The sequence below is a fragment of the Balaenoptera physalus genome (genome assembly GCF_965194825.1).
Source record: "Balaenoptera physalus genome assembly, chromosome: 13".
Classification (NCBI taxonomy): Eukaryota; Metazoa; Chordata; class Mammalia; order Artiodactyla; family Balaenopteridae; genus Balaenoptera; species Balaenoptera physalus.
In genome coordinates, this window is record NC_138892.1 from 8,685,865 (window position 1) to 8,700,719 (window position 14,855).

Here is a 14,855-nt window from a genome sequence, read left to right on the forward strand (position 1 = left end):
AAGGAACGGAAGGATGAAGTCACTGGGCAGCAGAGACCTTGTTCCACGTTAAAAGCCAGGAGTTTAAAAAAAAATTATACCAACATGAGAGTAGAAATGCAAAATAGATCTAATGAGCAATATTTAAGTTACTGAGCAAAAAAAAAGCACCACATGAAAATATCTATTCTGGCCAGACACTAAACCTAAGTTAAAACGAAATCAACAAAAATAACTTATGACTTTTAGCTCACTGTAAGCATTTTTACAAATGCCAAGTCCCCAGCATTTGCTGCTAACCATTTATTAAAGGTTCAAGGTCCTGAATCTCACTGAAACAACAGTTTAACAACAGCCCTCGCCAAAATGTGTGACCCCCAAAGTTATAATAGAGACTCCCTCAAAAATAATGCCGTATACTTACTAGGTTTCATGGCATTTGGAGCACTGGAGGGTGTGGTCCCCCAGCCTGTGGTCGATGCTCCTGTGTCATCCATTTCACCCCACCCAGGACTGCTTTCATTTGGCTCACCCCAAGCTGAAGTACCATTATCTGGAGCAGGTGGTGTGTTTTTGCTCCAGACTGTAAAGAAAGGACATGTATCTCTAAGAATGATTTGTTCAATGAACACCATAGTATCCACTGGGGGTGAAGGTAGGAGGAACAGGCACTCCTGAATTCTGTTGGTGGAAATATAAATAGGTACCACCTTCATGGAGGGCACTTGGCATTGTCACTTTAACTTTTTGCCCAGTAATTCCACTGCCAGGAAATTATAACACAGATATACTTGTAAAAGTAGATGAAATTACATGTACAACAATGCCCACTGCATCACTGTCAGATAACATTTGGAAGCAACCTAAATATCTACCAAAAAGGGACCAGTCAGACCAATCGTGAGTTGCCCATCAAATGAATACTATACACGAAGCAATTAAAAGACAGAAATGTACATGCTAACGTGGAAAGTTTTTAAGAATAATGAAAAAAGCAAGGTGAAGAACAGTGTATATAGTACAATCCCTTCCGTGTAAAAATTTTAAAGGATAGATATATTTTGCTATAGGTATGAACGGAATTTTTGAATGGCACACAAAATTCTAAGACCTGCAGGGAGAGACCCTAGGGGCTAAGATTCTTTTACTTATTACCTTTTGCTTTTCTGTACAGTTTGAAGGTTTTTACTATATGAATAAAAATTTTTACATGTTCTAGGTAGGGAATTAATGAGCAATCTTCATTTCCTTCCTCATTCTTTTCAATATTTCAAGAAAAGAACTAATTAAAAGTAATCATTTTCTAAGTGTCCATAACTGGATTCACTGAATACTAAGCTTACTGGGGAAAGTGGAAAATTAAATATTATGAATAATTTTAACTAAAAAAACGAACACTTGAATGGTGCATCCTCTTAATTTGTTGAACTATATGAGGACATTCAAGCTGACAATGCCAAACTAAGAATGATTACCAGCACTACTTTTTTTTTTTAAAAAGAGTTCAAAATCCCCCGGCCACCGCCCCCCCCGCCACCCTGCCTTTTTAAAAATTTTCACCAGCACTATTTTTAATTTACCAGGTATGATGTTTCCTACTCAAATAAGGAGGGAAGAAAGTTTAATTCTGGACAACTGATTATCATGAGATAACAATCTCCACACAACGAAGTACTCCACTTCCAGAGGTTAACTGTTAAAAATCATCTGGAAAGTGATGGAAACCTTCCAGATCCCAGCTTTGCTACAGCATTTTCTGATGGTCTCTGCAAGAACAACACAGACTACTTCCCGTCGCCAGGGCAAGAGAAACACAGAGGATGTGTCCACAGGCAGAACCAGAATGGAAGTCAGGTCTATTTCTGCTCCTATTTTAATTCTTTATTTTTAAATCTAGAGCACAGTTTGTTTAGCAAGATATAAATCTTTTGGATTCTGCAGACCAATACAATTACCAAAACAAACAAACAAAAACTGGGGAGACTAACCCAGGGATGCCATCTTTTTCCTTTTGCCAAGAAAGAACATTAAAATGTACCATCAGCATCTGTTATCACTATCATTTTATAAAAAGAGAGTCTCTGTTAACAACAGCCTAGAGTTAACGTAGGAAAGATTCCCAGAACAAAGCTAAGTTAAATAAATGCATCTTAATAAAAATGCCTTGGTTTAGGATTTCTTTTCTTCACCAAAACCTGTGAGAAAAAGCCATTGCCTACCTGATGCTGATTTAGCGGTCATCGGGGTAGGCAGGTTTGGTTCTCGAGGCGCTGGGCCCCCTTGGGAATTCTTATCCCACAGATTCACATTCTTGTAGTTGTAACTGTTAGGGTCTCCCCACGCTGAAGTGCCATCATCAATGTCCATCTTCCGACTAATCGACTGCGGGGATGGCTCTTCCCAACCACTGGGTTCCTCATCCTTCGGGGCCACTGGCTGCGGCCCGCTGCTCCAGTTGGAACCGGAAGGTCGTCCGTTGCCTGGAGGTGGTGGGGCTGGGCCTCCCCATGAACCAGAAGTCTCTGGTTGTGGCGGCGGCGGCTGCTGTGCCGGCTGCTGCTGTTGGTGCTGTTTGTTCCAGGAACTGGGCTGTCTGCCGGTCTCCGTCCAGGCTGTAGATCTTTTGCAATCTTCCCATCCGCCTTTTGAAGCTAGGCTTGCATTCCCACCGTTCCCCCAAGTTCCGATTTCATTCTGCCCTCCTTCACCCCACCCAGACACAGGTTTACTGGCAGAACTTTCCCAATTGCTGTTTTTTGCCTGATCGACCTCCTCTCCCCAACCATTCTTTCCAGAAGTCCATCCTTGATTGGGCTGGCGTCCACCTCCCCACCCCTGCTCCTTGCTGGCATTCTCATTCCAAGAGGAAGATGTCTTTTCATCCGGTCGTCCTCCTCCCCAACTGGAAGAGTTGTTGTTCTTATAGTCGTTCCAGCCTCCTGTGTTCTTGGGGTCTTTCCACTCTGTAGAGGCTGAGAGCTCCCCCCATCCAGACTTCATTTGATTGCTTTGGCTGGGTGCGTCTCCCCAGCCCCCTGAGTTCTTGGTCTGTGTGGCAGCGCTCTCCCACCCCTCAGTTCCTTTGTCAGATTTCCCCTCGGGCCTTGGCACCTCTTCAATATCCCACACTGTGTCCTGCTTAATTTGAGTTTGGCCCCAGCCAGTGTTTGAGAGCACCCTGGGGTCCAAATCAGTTCGGCTCAAAAGAGTCTGCAAGACAGCCTGACAATCAGGATGTGTGGGCCTGTACGACCGACGGCCAGAATTATGACTGTCACTACTTCCTGCTTTGTGGTTGCTTCCAGTGCTTTGACCTCCAACTTCACTTCCCGTGGAGCTGGAAGATCTTCCCCAACAGGGAGCCTGGGCATTGCCTTGGTTTTCAGGGAGGGGGTGGCCCTTTTGATTGTCCCATGCTCCAGTGCTAGAATTTGGTTGGTTTGGACCACTCCATTCTCCAATTTTCAACTCATCAGACCCAGTCGGCTGTTTCCATTCTCCCTGAGAGACCCCGGATGTCATTTTGTTCCCTTCACCCCATTTGTTGTCATTAGAGTCCTGAGGGCCAAAGTTCCAGGACCCACCCGTAGACCTGTTATTGTTGTCCCAAGAGTCATTTTTTGACCCGGTTGATTTCTGAACAGGAGCTCCTTTCCAGGAGTCCTCTCTATCCTTTCCATTGTTCCCATTGTTTCCAGAATTGCTTTGTCCAGAGGCTGTGTCAGTTCCAGAAGGCCCCCTAGCTGCACTCCAAGATCCAACACTCCCAGTCTTTCGATCTCCAGTGCTTTGTGAAGGGGCATCAGTGCTCCTGGAGGCGTTCCCCAAGCCCATTCCGAAGGGCATTCCCTTATTCTCCATGGGGTTTGGTGAACTTAAGTTCAAGGAGTTAGTGTTTCCATTTTTTGGTCCATCAGTGTTATGAATTTGAGCCTGTTCTCTGCCAGAGACAACAAAATTAACACCCGCATTTTCCATCTTTGACTGCTGTTCCCTGGATGCCTGACCTACTGTGCTAACCTGTGCACTGGAATTACTAGTATCCGTTTCCAATGCCCCTTTCCTAGAATTTCCTTCTTGGACCAGCGCTGGCCAGGCAGATGGGTTGCTATTTGGGTTAAAGTTGCTGAAGCCAGAGCCAGGTCCAATTCTATCCTGACCGCTCACATTCCTCCAATTTCCTAGTCCATTGTTGCTTTCTGTAGTAGAGTTGGAAGATTGAACAGATTTAGCCTTAGGGTCAGATTTCCAGACCCCAAGATTACATTCGTTCCCAGAACTTGCAGACTGGCACTGGCTCCCTTTTCCTTTGTTACTAGTGGTGCTTCCTGGCAGAGTGCTCTTCTCAGAGCCAGGGTTCGAGGCACTGTTGTTATCGGTGGTGTTTTCGGAAGAAGACTCAGTGTCTTTGCTGGCAATGCAAGGCCACTCTTCCATGTCAGACCCGTCTACAATCACCTTGTCCCAGATGTGAATAGGGTTGGGGGAGGCGCCGTTGTTGGAGGAGGCTCCCGGGCCCCAAGTGGGATTTGCATAATGTGAAGCAGCAGCACCTCCAAGGGCTGACTCTGAGAAAGAGAGTGTCTCATCAATCACAGCTGCACATGCATGCTCTATTAACACCCCAAGCTCAAAGTGCCCCAGAGGAGAGCTCCCCATGCTTCCCCGCAAACTAGTTCTCTACTCAGCTGCCTGCCTTGGTGAACTGTATCACACCCGTCTTAGTCATCTCTTCTGTTTTGCCAGGTTGGTGTATTTGCTAAATCTCACCCCCTCAGCATCTCTCAAAGATACCCTCTTGCCATTCCTAGTGACAGAGAAGGGCCTTCCTGTATCTCGAGACAAGGCAATAACACCCTGTACTTGCTTTATATCTCCAATCCATGCTGAACACTCCTGGCTGCACTGAGTTTTCTAAAGCACACTTTTGATTATATCACTGCTATATGGAAGGCAGTGGATAGTTTCTTAGTGTACAAGAATAAAGCTAAACTCTTAGGACTGAGGTTTGATCAAGATGCTCCACAACCTGGGACCAACTGACTCTTCTAGTCTCATCTTCCACTGCTCTCTCTGATGATGCCCACATTCCACAAATTGCACCTTCTCACCCTGGCACCATTCCACATAGTCACCTCCACATAGGCACCTCCTGTTTTTTCCTTCTGAATTCACAAACTGAAATTTATCTGTCTTTCTGGGCCTAGTTCAAGTGCCATTGCTTCTATGAAACTTTTTTGAGCTTACCACCTGAAAACCACCTTTCCCTGTCTGGTGCCGTTTTGCTCAGCGTACTGTGTTCACATCTTCCCTTCCCCACGTCAATGCCTTTTAGTCAGAGACCTATCTTGCTAACGTTTGAGTTCCACATGGTGACCAGGGAACCACTGCTCAGTAAACATCTACTGAATGAGGAATGCCCACCCAGCTAGATGCCAGGGGCAGACAAGCATGAATCAGTTTGTATGCCCAAGGAACTTGATAAAATAGTCTGGCTCAGCACATATTTGATGGAATTTACTATATGTGGTGGGGGGAAAAATGACCTGCTTTTAGCCCAATAATTTCTAAACTTATTCCTTTCACCAAAGAGCTTTAAATCAATATGACGTTGAAAAAAAACTATTACACAGAGCCATATAAAAATAAGGAAGCAGATAATCTCAAACTCTTGAGATCAGGGGCTCCTTGGTTTTAAGAATGTAAACAGGAGACTGACTCACACGGGACCCATGTCGACGTCCAGGCCCGGCTACACTCAGCTGCTGAAGTGCCCGGCACAACCGCTCCCTCACACTTCCCTTTGCAGCTGGTTACGAGGGGCCAGGAAGGAAGGGCCAGGAGGCCTTTCCCTGCCTGATTTGGGCCTGGCCTGACAGCCACCACAAGAAGCCTCCTATACAGGGCTTATCTCTGTATGAAGCCTGTGTCGCCGCGAGCTTTCTTTCCATCTTCGCTTGGCACACAAGATGGTAACAGAATTTTCTAGGCAATTCTACGTTCAAATCAGAACTAGAATAAAGTGTCCTGTCATTAACAACCACCAGGCTCATTGTCCTTGCCAACGCTTGATGGTCTTCAAGCTCTGAATTTTAATATAGTCTCAAAAAATATTTTAAGAATATGTGGAAATCTGTTAACAAGCTTTAAAAAAAGGGGGGGGGGATGGTATCTGGAAGTTCTTTACTGTTAGCTGTTTAGTATTCATCTATTAAAAACTCTCAAAACTTCCAGTAGCACCCTTCAGCTAAAGGTCCCTTATATCTACATACAGTTTTTAACAAAGCTCAAAATCCAGGGCTCTCTAAAGAAATACTGATTTTAAAAATCTAATAAAAGAATGGTATTATGTGGGATCCTCCCAAGATTCTACATTATCATCTAAGAGACCATTCTCTCTATTCTCCCAGCATTCCAGGAACGTAAACACGGGAGTCTGAGATTCAGAACCAGCCTCTGCGCTAGCCTCACTTCCAGTCGCCCCCTGAGCACACACCTGTGGGGGAAGCTGGGACTATGGAGGCTCGAACTGTAATGCTCTTGTCTGAGGAGGAAAAAAGGTCCCAAAGAGAGAGGAAAAACAGCAGCGACATTAGACGCTCAGGCCAAGACCACACACTCACTGGACACCAAAACCCAGTTTCAGGAGAGAAATGCTGGTACGCATCTCACACTGGGCTCCTCCCCTATCTTCTGAGTAACCCCAAGCATCTATATAATTAACGTGGACTTGACATGGGCAACACAAGCGACATGATCACTCCCTGCAGCTGCCGTGCCTCCCGTTCACCCGCATGAGGCTTGCTCACCTGGTGCGGTCCCACCCTCGCTCTGCAGCAGCGCTCCTGTCACTTGTGCGTTGGGGTTTGCCCCGGGCGCTGTGGAGGGAGGAGGCCCCGCCCCGCCCCCGAGGAGCATGCAGGACGGTGGAGGAGGCTGCCCACGCTTTAGTAACACTTTGTGGTCCTGCTGGCAACGGAATCGCGGCGGCACCTCCCGAGGCATGTAGCGGGCGGCGCTTGGCGGTTGTCCGTTCGGCACTGCCACCCTTTTGGCATTGTTGCCACCATTGACTGGTGGCGATGGAGAGCTGCCAATCGGGCTGGCGGCCGTTGGTTGGCTTAAACTTGGTTTCGTCACTTCGGGCACTGAAAGAGAGAGATTGGGAAACAGCCTTTGAGATCAAATGTATTTTTCTGAAGATTATTTTTAAGAAAGCTTCCATGAGACCAATTCTAATAAGACAACTCTTCTTTCACCCAACTCTGAGGGACATAGTCTTTCCGGATTCTCCAGCATCTTCAGTTTACCGAAGGTAGAGGGTAAGGGCAGCGAGTGATGGTGACAAGGATTCAAAGACTGCGGTATCGTGGAATTACATTCCATTAACTAAGGAGGAGAGGGGAGCAAGCACCATTCACTCCCCTAAATCAATAGTGGAACACCTGAAGGGCTGCCCAGAAGGTCTAAGGATGCATACAAACCCCACACAAAACCCATGGTAAAGGTTCAAGGCTCTCAGCCCAAGGACCCTTTTGCTTCATCCACATTCTGAAAGACTGGCCTCTGAGAAAATTTCCCCCAAATCCCTGGACTAGGTAGGCTACACACCCTTCATTCGGGCTCCTGGAACATGCTGTCCATCTCTGTACCACTGAATGAACCGGTTATATTGACATTCTCCATTTACAGACCCTTCTCCCCACCACGTCAGAAGTTCCTCAATGGCAGGAACCCATCTTTCATCTTTTTTTCTTAGGGCCTGGCACAGAGTAGACCCCTACAGGGAACCCCAGGCCTAGAGAATCACAAAATCAACTTGGTTTTGGTTTCTACAGCCACCTGAACTCAAAGACTCTTGGCACTCTGTGTAAACATTAGAAATGTTATCTTTTTGCTTTTGTCCAAAAAAAAAAAAAAAAAAAAAAATTAAGTGGACCTTGTGTGTGTGTTTTTCAACTGTTCATTTAAAATAAAAATTTCAAAATGTAGCTAGTTTTCCTATTTACTTTAAATACTTAAGGTTTTCCCTCACTTTTACAATGGCAAACAGGAAGTACTGGAACACTGAGACGACTGTGCAGCTCTGCAGGACCCCTTGGCTTCCCCTCAACCCTACAGAGAATGTTCTGCTGGATCTGCACCTCCCTTGCTTCATCTTACCAAAAGACTGCCACCCTTTCCAAGAAAATCCACCTGGTAAATACAGGCTGGCAGCAATACAGAAACAATCATTGAGACTGGTAATTCAGATGATTCTGAGGCCCAAATCCTTGACACCCAGAGTCATGTTAGGGCCAGCCCTGGTGGCAGTATTGCTCTAACTGCTGAAATGATGCTGGGCCAGCATGTTGCTCATTGAACTGGCTCCTTTATGAGGAGAGAGATACATCATCAGAAATCAGGGGGCCCAATCTATACCCACTGGACATTGGTGAGTACTGTGAGTAACAGGAAAAAGAAAGAGTAGGAGCCTGAACTAACTGCAAAGCAATGCTTGGGTCTAACAGCCAATCATGAGGCAGTTCTGGGCCTCCTAGTAAGGAAGGGAGGTCAGAGGATAAATGAATGAATGAATGAATAAATAATAAACATACTTCTTAAGAAAATAAATTGGTCATTATCTAATATTATTAATATAGTACCCTTTGCATGACTTATAACAGCCAGTGGATAAATAACTGATAAATGAATGAATAAAGATGAATTATTTAATGATTCATTTTCTATCTGTGCCTGGAGGATTCCGTAGCACATGGCATTCCCAATCCCTTTTCCTCTTATTATGAGAATAAACAAGAAGCTGACAAAGGCTGGCGGGATTCTTCCCAACTAGCTTTTAGGATAGAAGGAGTTATGCTTCTGCAAGGCTACCCTTCTATAAGAGGGCTAGAATCTCCACTTTAAGGTAACCAGGTTTGTTACATGCCTTCCCTCATTTCTCTAAAATAGAGTAAGACATGGTAAGGAGAGTCTACAGAGCTGAGATCTGAACATCAGTTCGACTAACTTTACGACATTCATAGCATAACCAAAGAAATCTGGTGGGTACTGTGTATTGTGCAAGATTCCCTGCAAAAGCTCCTCAAGGCATTTTCCCACCGTCACATCAGAGGTAGAATGGATGATAAACGATGAAGTCATTATGAAACAGGAGCACCGCTTGACCACTCTCCTTGCAACATGGTGCTCTATTCTGGGAGATCAGCCATTCAAAACTCTAGGACACAGTCAGAAAAAGCCTGCCTGTGCTACATGTTAAGAGCAAACTGTTTCAGGACTTGAATGAATTCTTACTCTGTTTTTTTTTTAAATTACACCTTTCTGTAAATTCAAGAATTTTCAACATTTAAAAGCCAGTCACAACTCTAGGCACTAACTGGAGAGCAGTGCAGCTGTTGGGCAGGACGCCCAATCCGACCTGCTTCCAGAAGTCCAACTAGAGACATCAGAATCAGTGCGTGTGCCACGTCATGCTCCAGAAAGTCAGGCGGTAACAGAGGAGAGGGAAATTATGATTAAGTCTGAATTACTTTTTGGGCCCTCTCTCTTCTCTTCTGAACCTCAGTGATTTTAACAGCTTGTGGTGCAAATATTTCTAAAGATGAGCTGCTCAGAATAAGGGCACAGCTTCTTATTTTCCAGAGAGAAAGTCTGTGGCTTAAACATGATCTCTGCATCAGGGAAATAAAGACGTGAAAAATGCTGGGTATCCTATTTTCTAATTTCCATTCATTTACCACCAAGAGCCATTTACTTACTCTAATGATTGAATCTTTTCCCCTTCCCTGCTGCCATTATTTAATACCATTCTCATCTTACAGCCTGAACTCCTAATTGCCTCTATTTCTGAAAAACTTCAATAAGATTCTTTTTCAGATAAAAGTATTCTTTAAGAAAATTCCGATACGGATAGGACCAATACAAACTATTTTCTTTAAACACCTTTTTGTTTTGGTTTTTTAATTAATTTTTATTCTTTAAATACCTTGATGGTATCAAACATCAAAAACAAATAAACAAAAACAAACAAACAAAAAACTCTTCTAGAAATGTTTTAAAAGTAGTAGTTAAAATACAAACAAGCTCTAGAGAAAACATTATTTTAGACTGAAAATTTTCTTGGTGAATAATAATGAGTTACAATGCAATACAAAAAATCTCAAAGATTGATGACACACAGAGTGGCTGACACACACTCAACACTGTTCGGTAACCTGTAAGCACTGTCTCCATTTCTTTACCTTCCACTCACTCCCCATACTCAATGTACACTGGCCTTTGTCCAGATTGTCTCCCTGGAAGCTTCTCTCCTCATTAAATCACTAGTGATTTTGTTGTCATTCTAATGGGCACTAGCTGGACCTCGGGGGAAGAAAGCCTACCTCGAATGTTAATCAATTAGAGTAGACCCAAGGTTATTCAGTGCACGCAGCACCATGCACCCACTGTAATATGACTTCTGGAATGGACTCAAAAGCCAGAGTTGTGGTCACTGTACAACAGTGGTCCATCTCCTCGGGTATGCTGATGGGAAAGTGCTGTTTCTCTGCTGTGTCCAAACTGGGTAAAGGTTATGAATTACTGCTTTGGACAGCAATATCTAAAAATTTTAATTTATATTGAGCTGGAAGCTTTTCCCTGTTGCTTTGACTCACCAACAGACATTTACCAAGGAACTGCTAAGTGTCAGGCACCAGAGTTCTTCAAATCCTTGAAGATAGTTACCAGAGCTTCCCCATGTGGGAAGCATTCCTTGGGAGTTAAACACTCCCCACCCCCTTTCAGTATTTAACCCTCCCAGAGGTGACACAGGTTCAAATTCCTTGACCATTCTGGCCCAAACTCCTCATGGTCCATAGAGGTTGATCTCTGTTCCTTTGCATAGAGTGGTGCCCATTACAGGAACTGTAAATCCCTGCCTAGATACTGTATTTCTAGTAATGTAGCTTAAGGTCATGTTAGTTTCTACAAATCGGTTATTTCATACTGATAACTTCCATTAAGCCAACTGTCACCCTAAGATCTAACATCTTTTTAACAACGCTAAATGGTTACGTCCAAACTCTTCCGTTACACAGTCTATTTCTTCAATCCTAATCATACCCTTCCACCCCTGTTAAATCTGGTCTGTTACATCATTCCCACAAACTTTTCCAATTCCAAGACCAATATCCAACAAAGGAGGAGATCAGCTTCTACCTTAAGTGCCTTTTAGTTATTTGCTACTTGAGTAGCAGGCCCAGCTCTGGCCCATGTCTTCACCTAACCTCCACTTGAAAGCCCTGTCCTGTTTTCTCCAAAATTCTCACTTTTTTTAAATGATGGAAAATAAAGAAAATATGCTGAATTTACTTTTTCTCTGAAATACGGACAAACCTTACTTCAGTCCTCTGTACAACCAGAGACTTGGCACCGACACAGTCTTTTTTTTTATATAGGGTCTGTTGGGGAAAGAGAGGTGGATTCAGAGTTAAGGGGAGGCTGCCTGAGGAAGGCACCATCTTTGGGAAGGGGACTAGGACCCAGAAACATCAGCTGAGGGAAGAAGAATGGGATTTAGGCAGGCTCTTGGGAACAAAGATGAAGATGTGGCTGTAAAACGGGATAAAAAAGGTAGAAAGATCAGGGCCTCCTTCTACTTATGGTCTAACATACCTCAGGGATAATTTTTATTCCCCAGTTCTAACAATTAAATCCCTTATGAGACCCAAAGCAGGCTCTCAGCTCACTTCAGGATTATTTTAATTTTTGAGTGGGAGGGTGGTGGCGATAGGGGGGTATGGAAACTGTGAAACTGTATTCCATTTTATGGTAGGTATGAGAAAAACCCTAAATGGAGGGAAACTTTGGTAGTAAGTAAGAAAGAAAGTTTAATTTTTAAGGCTTTGGCAGAGAAAAGAGGAATGTGATTCTGAGAAGAGACCTAGTACAAATTAAAAAAAAAAGAAAGAAAAATCTAACGGATTTTCAGTTTTCCAATAGAAATACCACTTAACATACAGAGCAGCTTGTTTCGACAGCTCAACTGGTCCTTGGCGTCACAAGTATCAAGAACTGTGGCCAGGCCCAGGAACCCAACCACTGTGTTCCAGCAACCACAGAGTCTGGATTTTTTTAGGAAAATGCCAATTTTCTCATCTGTTGTCCTCATAAATCATCAAAAAGTCCTATAAATATACTTATATGCCAAAATCCTTTCCTAGACAGTATACTGGTTTAGAAAATATGGACACTATTCTACTATCAAGAACTCTATTTCTATGGTAAAGTATAATTTATATTCCAAACAAGTAATTTATAGAGATATTTCCAAAATAATGCCTACCTCTGGGTTAGGAACTGGCTGGAAGTACAAGGGGGGAACACCGTTCTCTCTAACTAATTAAAATAATTACAGCCAACAGTAGTTTCTCTCAGTTTATTTTATAAATCACTACAAAGTTCCAGACTATATTCTCTTTGAAATGCTTTTTGATTAGAAATATGTGACAGTAATGTCTACTCATCTGAGAATTTGTTTTCCAGAACTAAGTTTCCTAAGAAACTAGTACCATCTTTATTAGTCTTCACTGTGTGACATACTTTGGTCTGGTGGTCCAATAAAACGAAACAAAACAATAAAGAAACCAGTCATTAGAGAACCTCCCATCAAGCCTTGGCCTCTCCATGACCCTTATCTTCCCCCATGTTATCATAATCACATCTGATTCCCTTCATCCAGGGCAGTGGTCCTCAACCTGGGACATATACTGTGGTCACCTGCAGAGCTTCCCTAAATACATCGATCTGCTAGGGCTGTGGCCTGGGACCATGAAGGTTTGGGAGGAGACTGGGCTTGCGTATTTTGACAAGTCTATGCAAATGATTCTAGTGCATATGCTAGCAGAGAACAACATATTTAAGTGGGTGAGGTTAGGAGCTACAACACTGGTCTCAAGGAATTAAGTCTCCCATTTTTAAGGAGAACTGACCAAAAGTATGACCACTGATTATGCAAGACTGCATAATCAAAATGAACAAAAGAGAAAGAACTGAATACACGCAGACCATTAGAGGTCGAGAAGGACCTCAGGGACATCTGCTGCTGTTTACAACACATCACAATTTTGTAAGAGGTAAAGTGCATTATCTTTTTTAAAAGCATATTCCAGGCTCTAGTTCAGAAGATAGCGTGAGCATCCTAAATATAGCACTCATTTTCAGACTCAGTGCCTATCACGGATCAAGGTGGTTAACAAGCCTCTGCAGTTCCCATCTGTAAAGTAGGGACCACTGTGCTGCTTTTGCTACTGTTCTAAGAAAAATTTTGAAAAGGTTCAGTTCAAAATCATGACCTCTTTACTTTCAAAACAAGGTATTACACCGTCTAATCTCTCTTGCCTCCCCAAAAATGTAAGGCCAACTAGAAACACTAAGTACTTTTAATTTGTCATTACTGCTCTTCAGTGACTGCAAACAGCCAACCTTAATTACTCTACACCCACTCTCACGAATCAAGTGGATTGGAGGCTGAGTCAGCAAAGTGTAATATCTAAACACAAAAGAGCATAAATCTAAAAAGGAAGAAAAAAAAATCTTACCTTTGGTTTTTTGTTCCGTGACCTGCAAAATAAAGAGACGTAAGTAAATGAGACTTGCTTTCTAATTCTGTATTGTATTGTAAGACTACTTTAATTCTGATATTAGTAATTCAAGGTGTCAGATACATAGGCATACCTAAAATTCAGAAAAAGTCAGTTCAGACATCCTTCTAAAGACAATGGCCATATGTCCAGCTATAACTTACATGACCACCATTACGAAAGATTCTAAAAATTAAGACAAAAAAGCATTCCGCTCTCGTTAAATGAGGTCCTTGCACTGGGAATGCTATTTCCCATTCGGACTGCAATGACTAGAGAAAAGCAAATGGATGAGGCCCAGAAACAAAATTAACCACAGAGACAAAAAGATTTACCTATGAGTATGGACTCAAACACTTGACTTCAAATCTAGAAAGCAAAGTTTAAGGGGCCACGCTCAGAGGCATCAGAGATCACGGTAGGAAAGCTGGATTCAAAACCAAGCTATGCCACTTCCTGGCTAAGCGATCTCAGTTTTTAATTTATCTTTTGAATGAAGATAATAACAGTAACTCCTTTGCAGAAAAGGATGCTGTAAGGATTAAATCAGATAACCTACACCAATGCTTAATGACTGCTATTATTATCAAAGTTTATAGAAAATAATGTGAAACAGAGAAATATTCAATAAGATTGAAATATATAAATTTTGAACAAATACAGATTGCTTTGTTGAAAGTATTTCTTTATATAGTAACTAATACATTTCTGGAAGTGATTAACTGAAAAGGTTGGATATGCTGAATATAATAATGGGTTTTTGGAGAGTTTGGAAATGATGACTAGGAGCCGCACGGAAAACTGCTTCTGCTATTAAGAGGGGAAAATAAAGGAGAGCATCTAATTATACATGCCCTATAATATTTAAGCAAAACCACAAAAGGTCATGAATAAGAAAAATATTCCAAAGGAAATGCACCAAAATTCCAATAGGGGTTAAATCACATTATTGAGATCATGGGTTATTTTGACCCCCTTTTCCCAATTGTTAAATCTTCCAAAAAAGATTTTTATATTAGTTCTCCGACTTCTGTCACAAAAATATTCATATAGAAGAGGTTTAATTATTTGTGGCTGGTAATCATACTAAGTTACTGCTTTGGGTGTTCGTGAAAACATGGTCATCTTTGGAAGGTCTGTCCTGTGGCTAACCAGCCCCTTCAAAACGGATTCCATAGCACCACTGAGTTAAAACAATCCACTTGGATGACCTCCTGGAGTGTTTCTTACATTCTTGCATTAAAAGACAAG

The 14,855-nt window shown here is 42.7% G+C and overlaps 1 protein-coding gene across 14 annotated transcripts in view; it reads right to left on the minus strand.

Moving 5' to 3' along the window:
• The window catches only part of TNRC6B (trinucleotide repeat containing adaptor 6B), a 261,503-nt gene that overhangs the window by 57,865 nt on the left and 188,783 nt on the right, over positions 1–14,855 (minus strand). For 12 of the 14 annotated variants that reach the window (XR_014252491.1, XR_014252492.1, XM_082420570.1 and 9 more), the window contains 4 exons: positions 13,563–13,584; positions 6,789–7,127; positions 2,199–4,547; positions 404–562 (listed from right to left, as the gene is read on the minus strand). Coding sequence is in view for 12 of the 14 variants with exons in the window: in XM_082420570.1 (XP_082276696.1) it covers positions 404–562; positions 2,199–4,547; positions 6,789–7,127; positions 13,563–13,584 (2,869 nt within the window). In the remaining 2 variants the exon portion in view is untranslated. The remainder of the gene's footprint in view (positions 1–403; positions 563–2,198; positions 4,548–6,788; positions 7,128–13,562; positions 13,585–14,855) is intronic. The other 2 variants (XM_082420579.1, XM_082420571.1) reach the window with 1 other exon arrangement.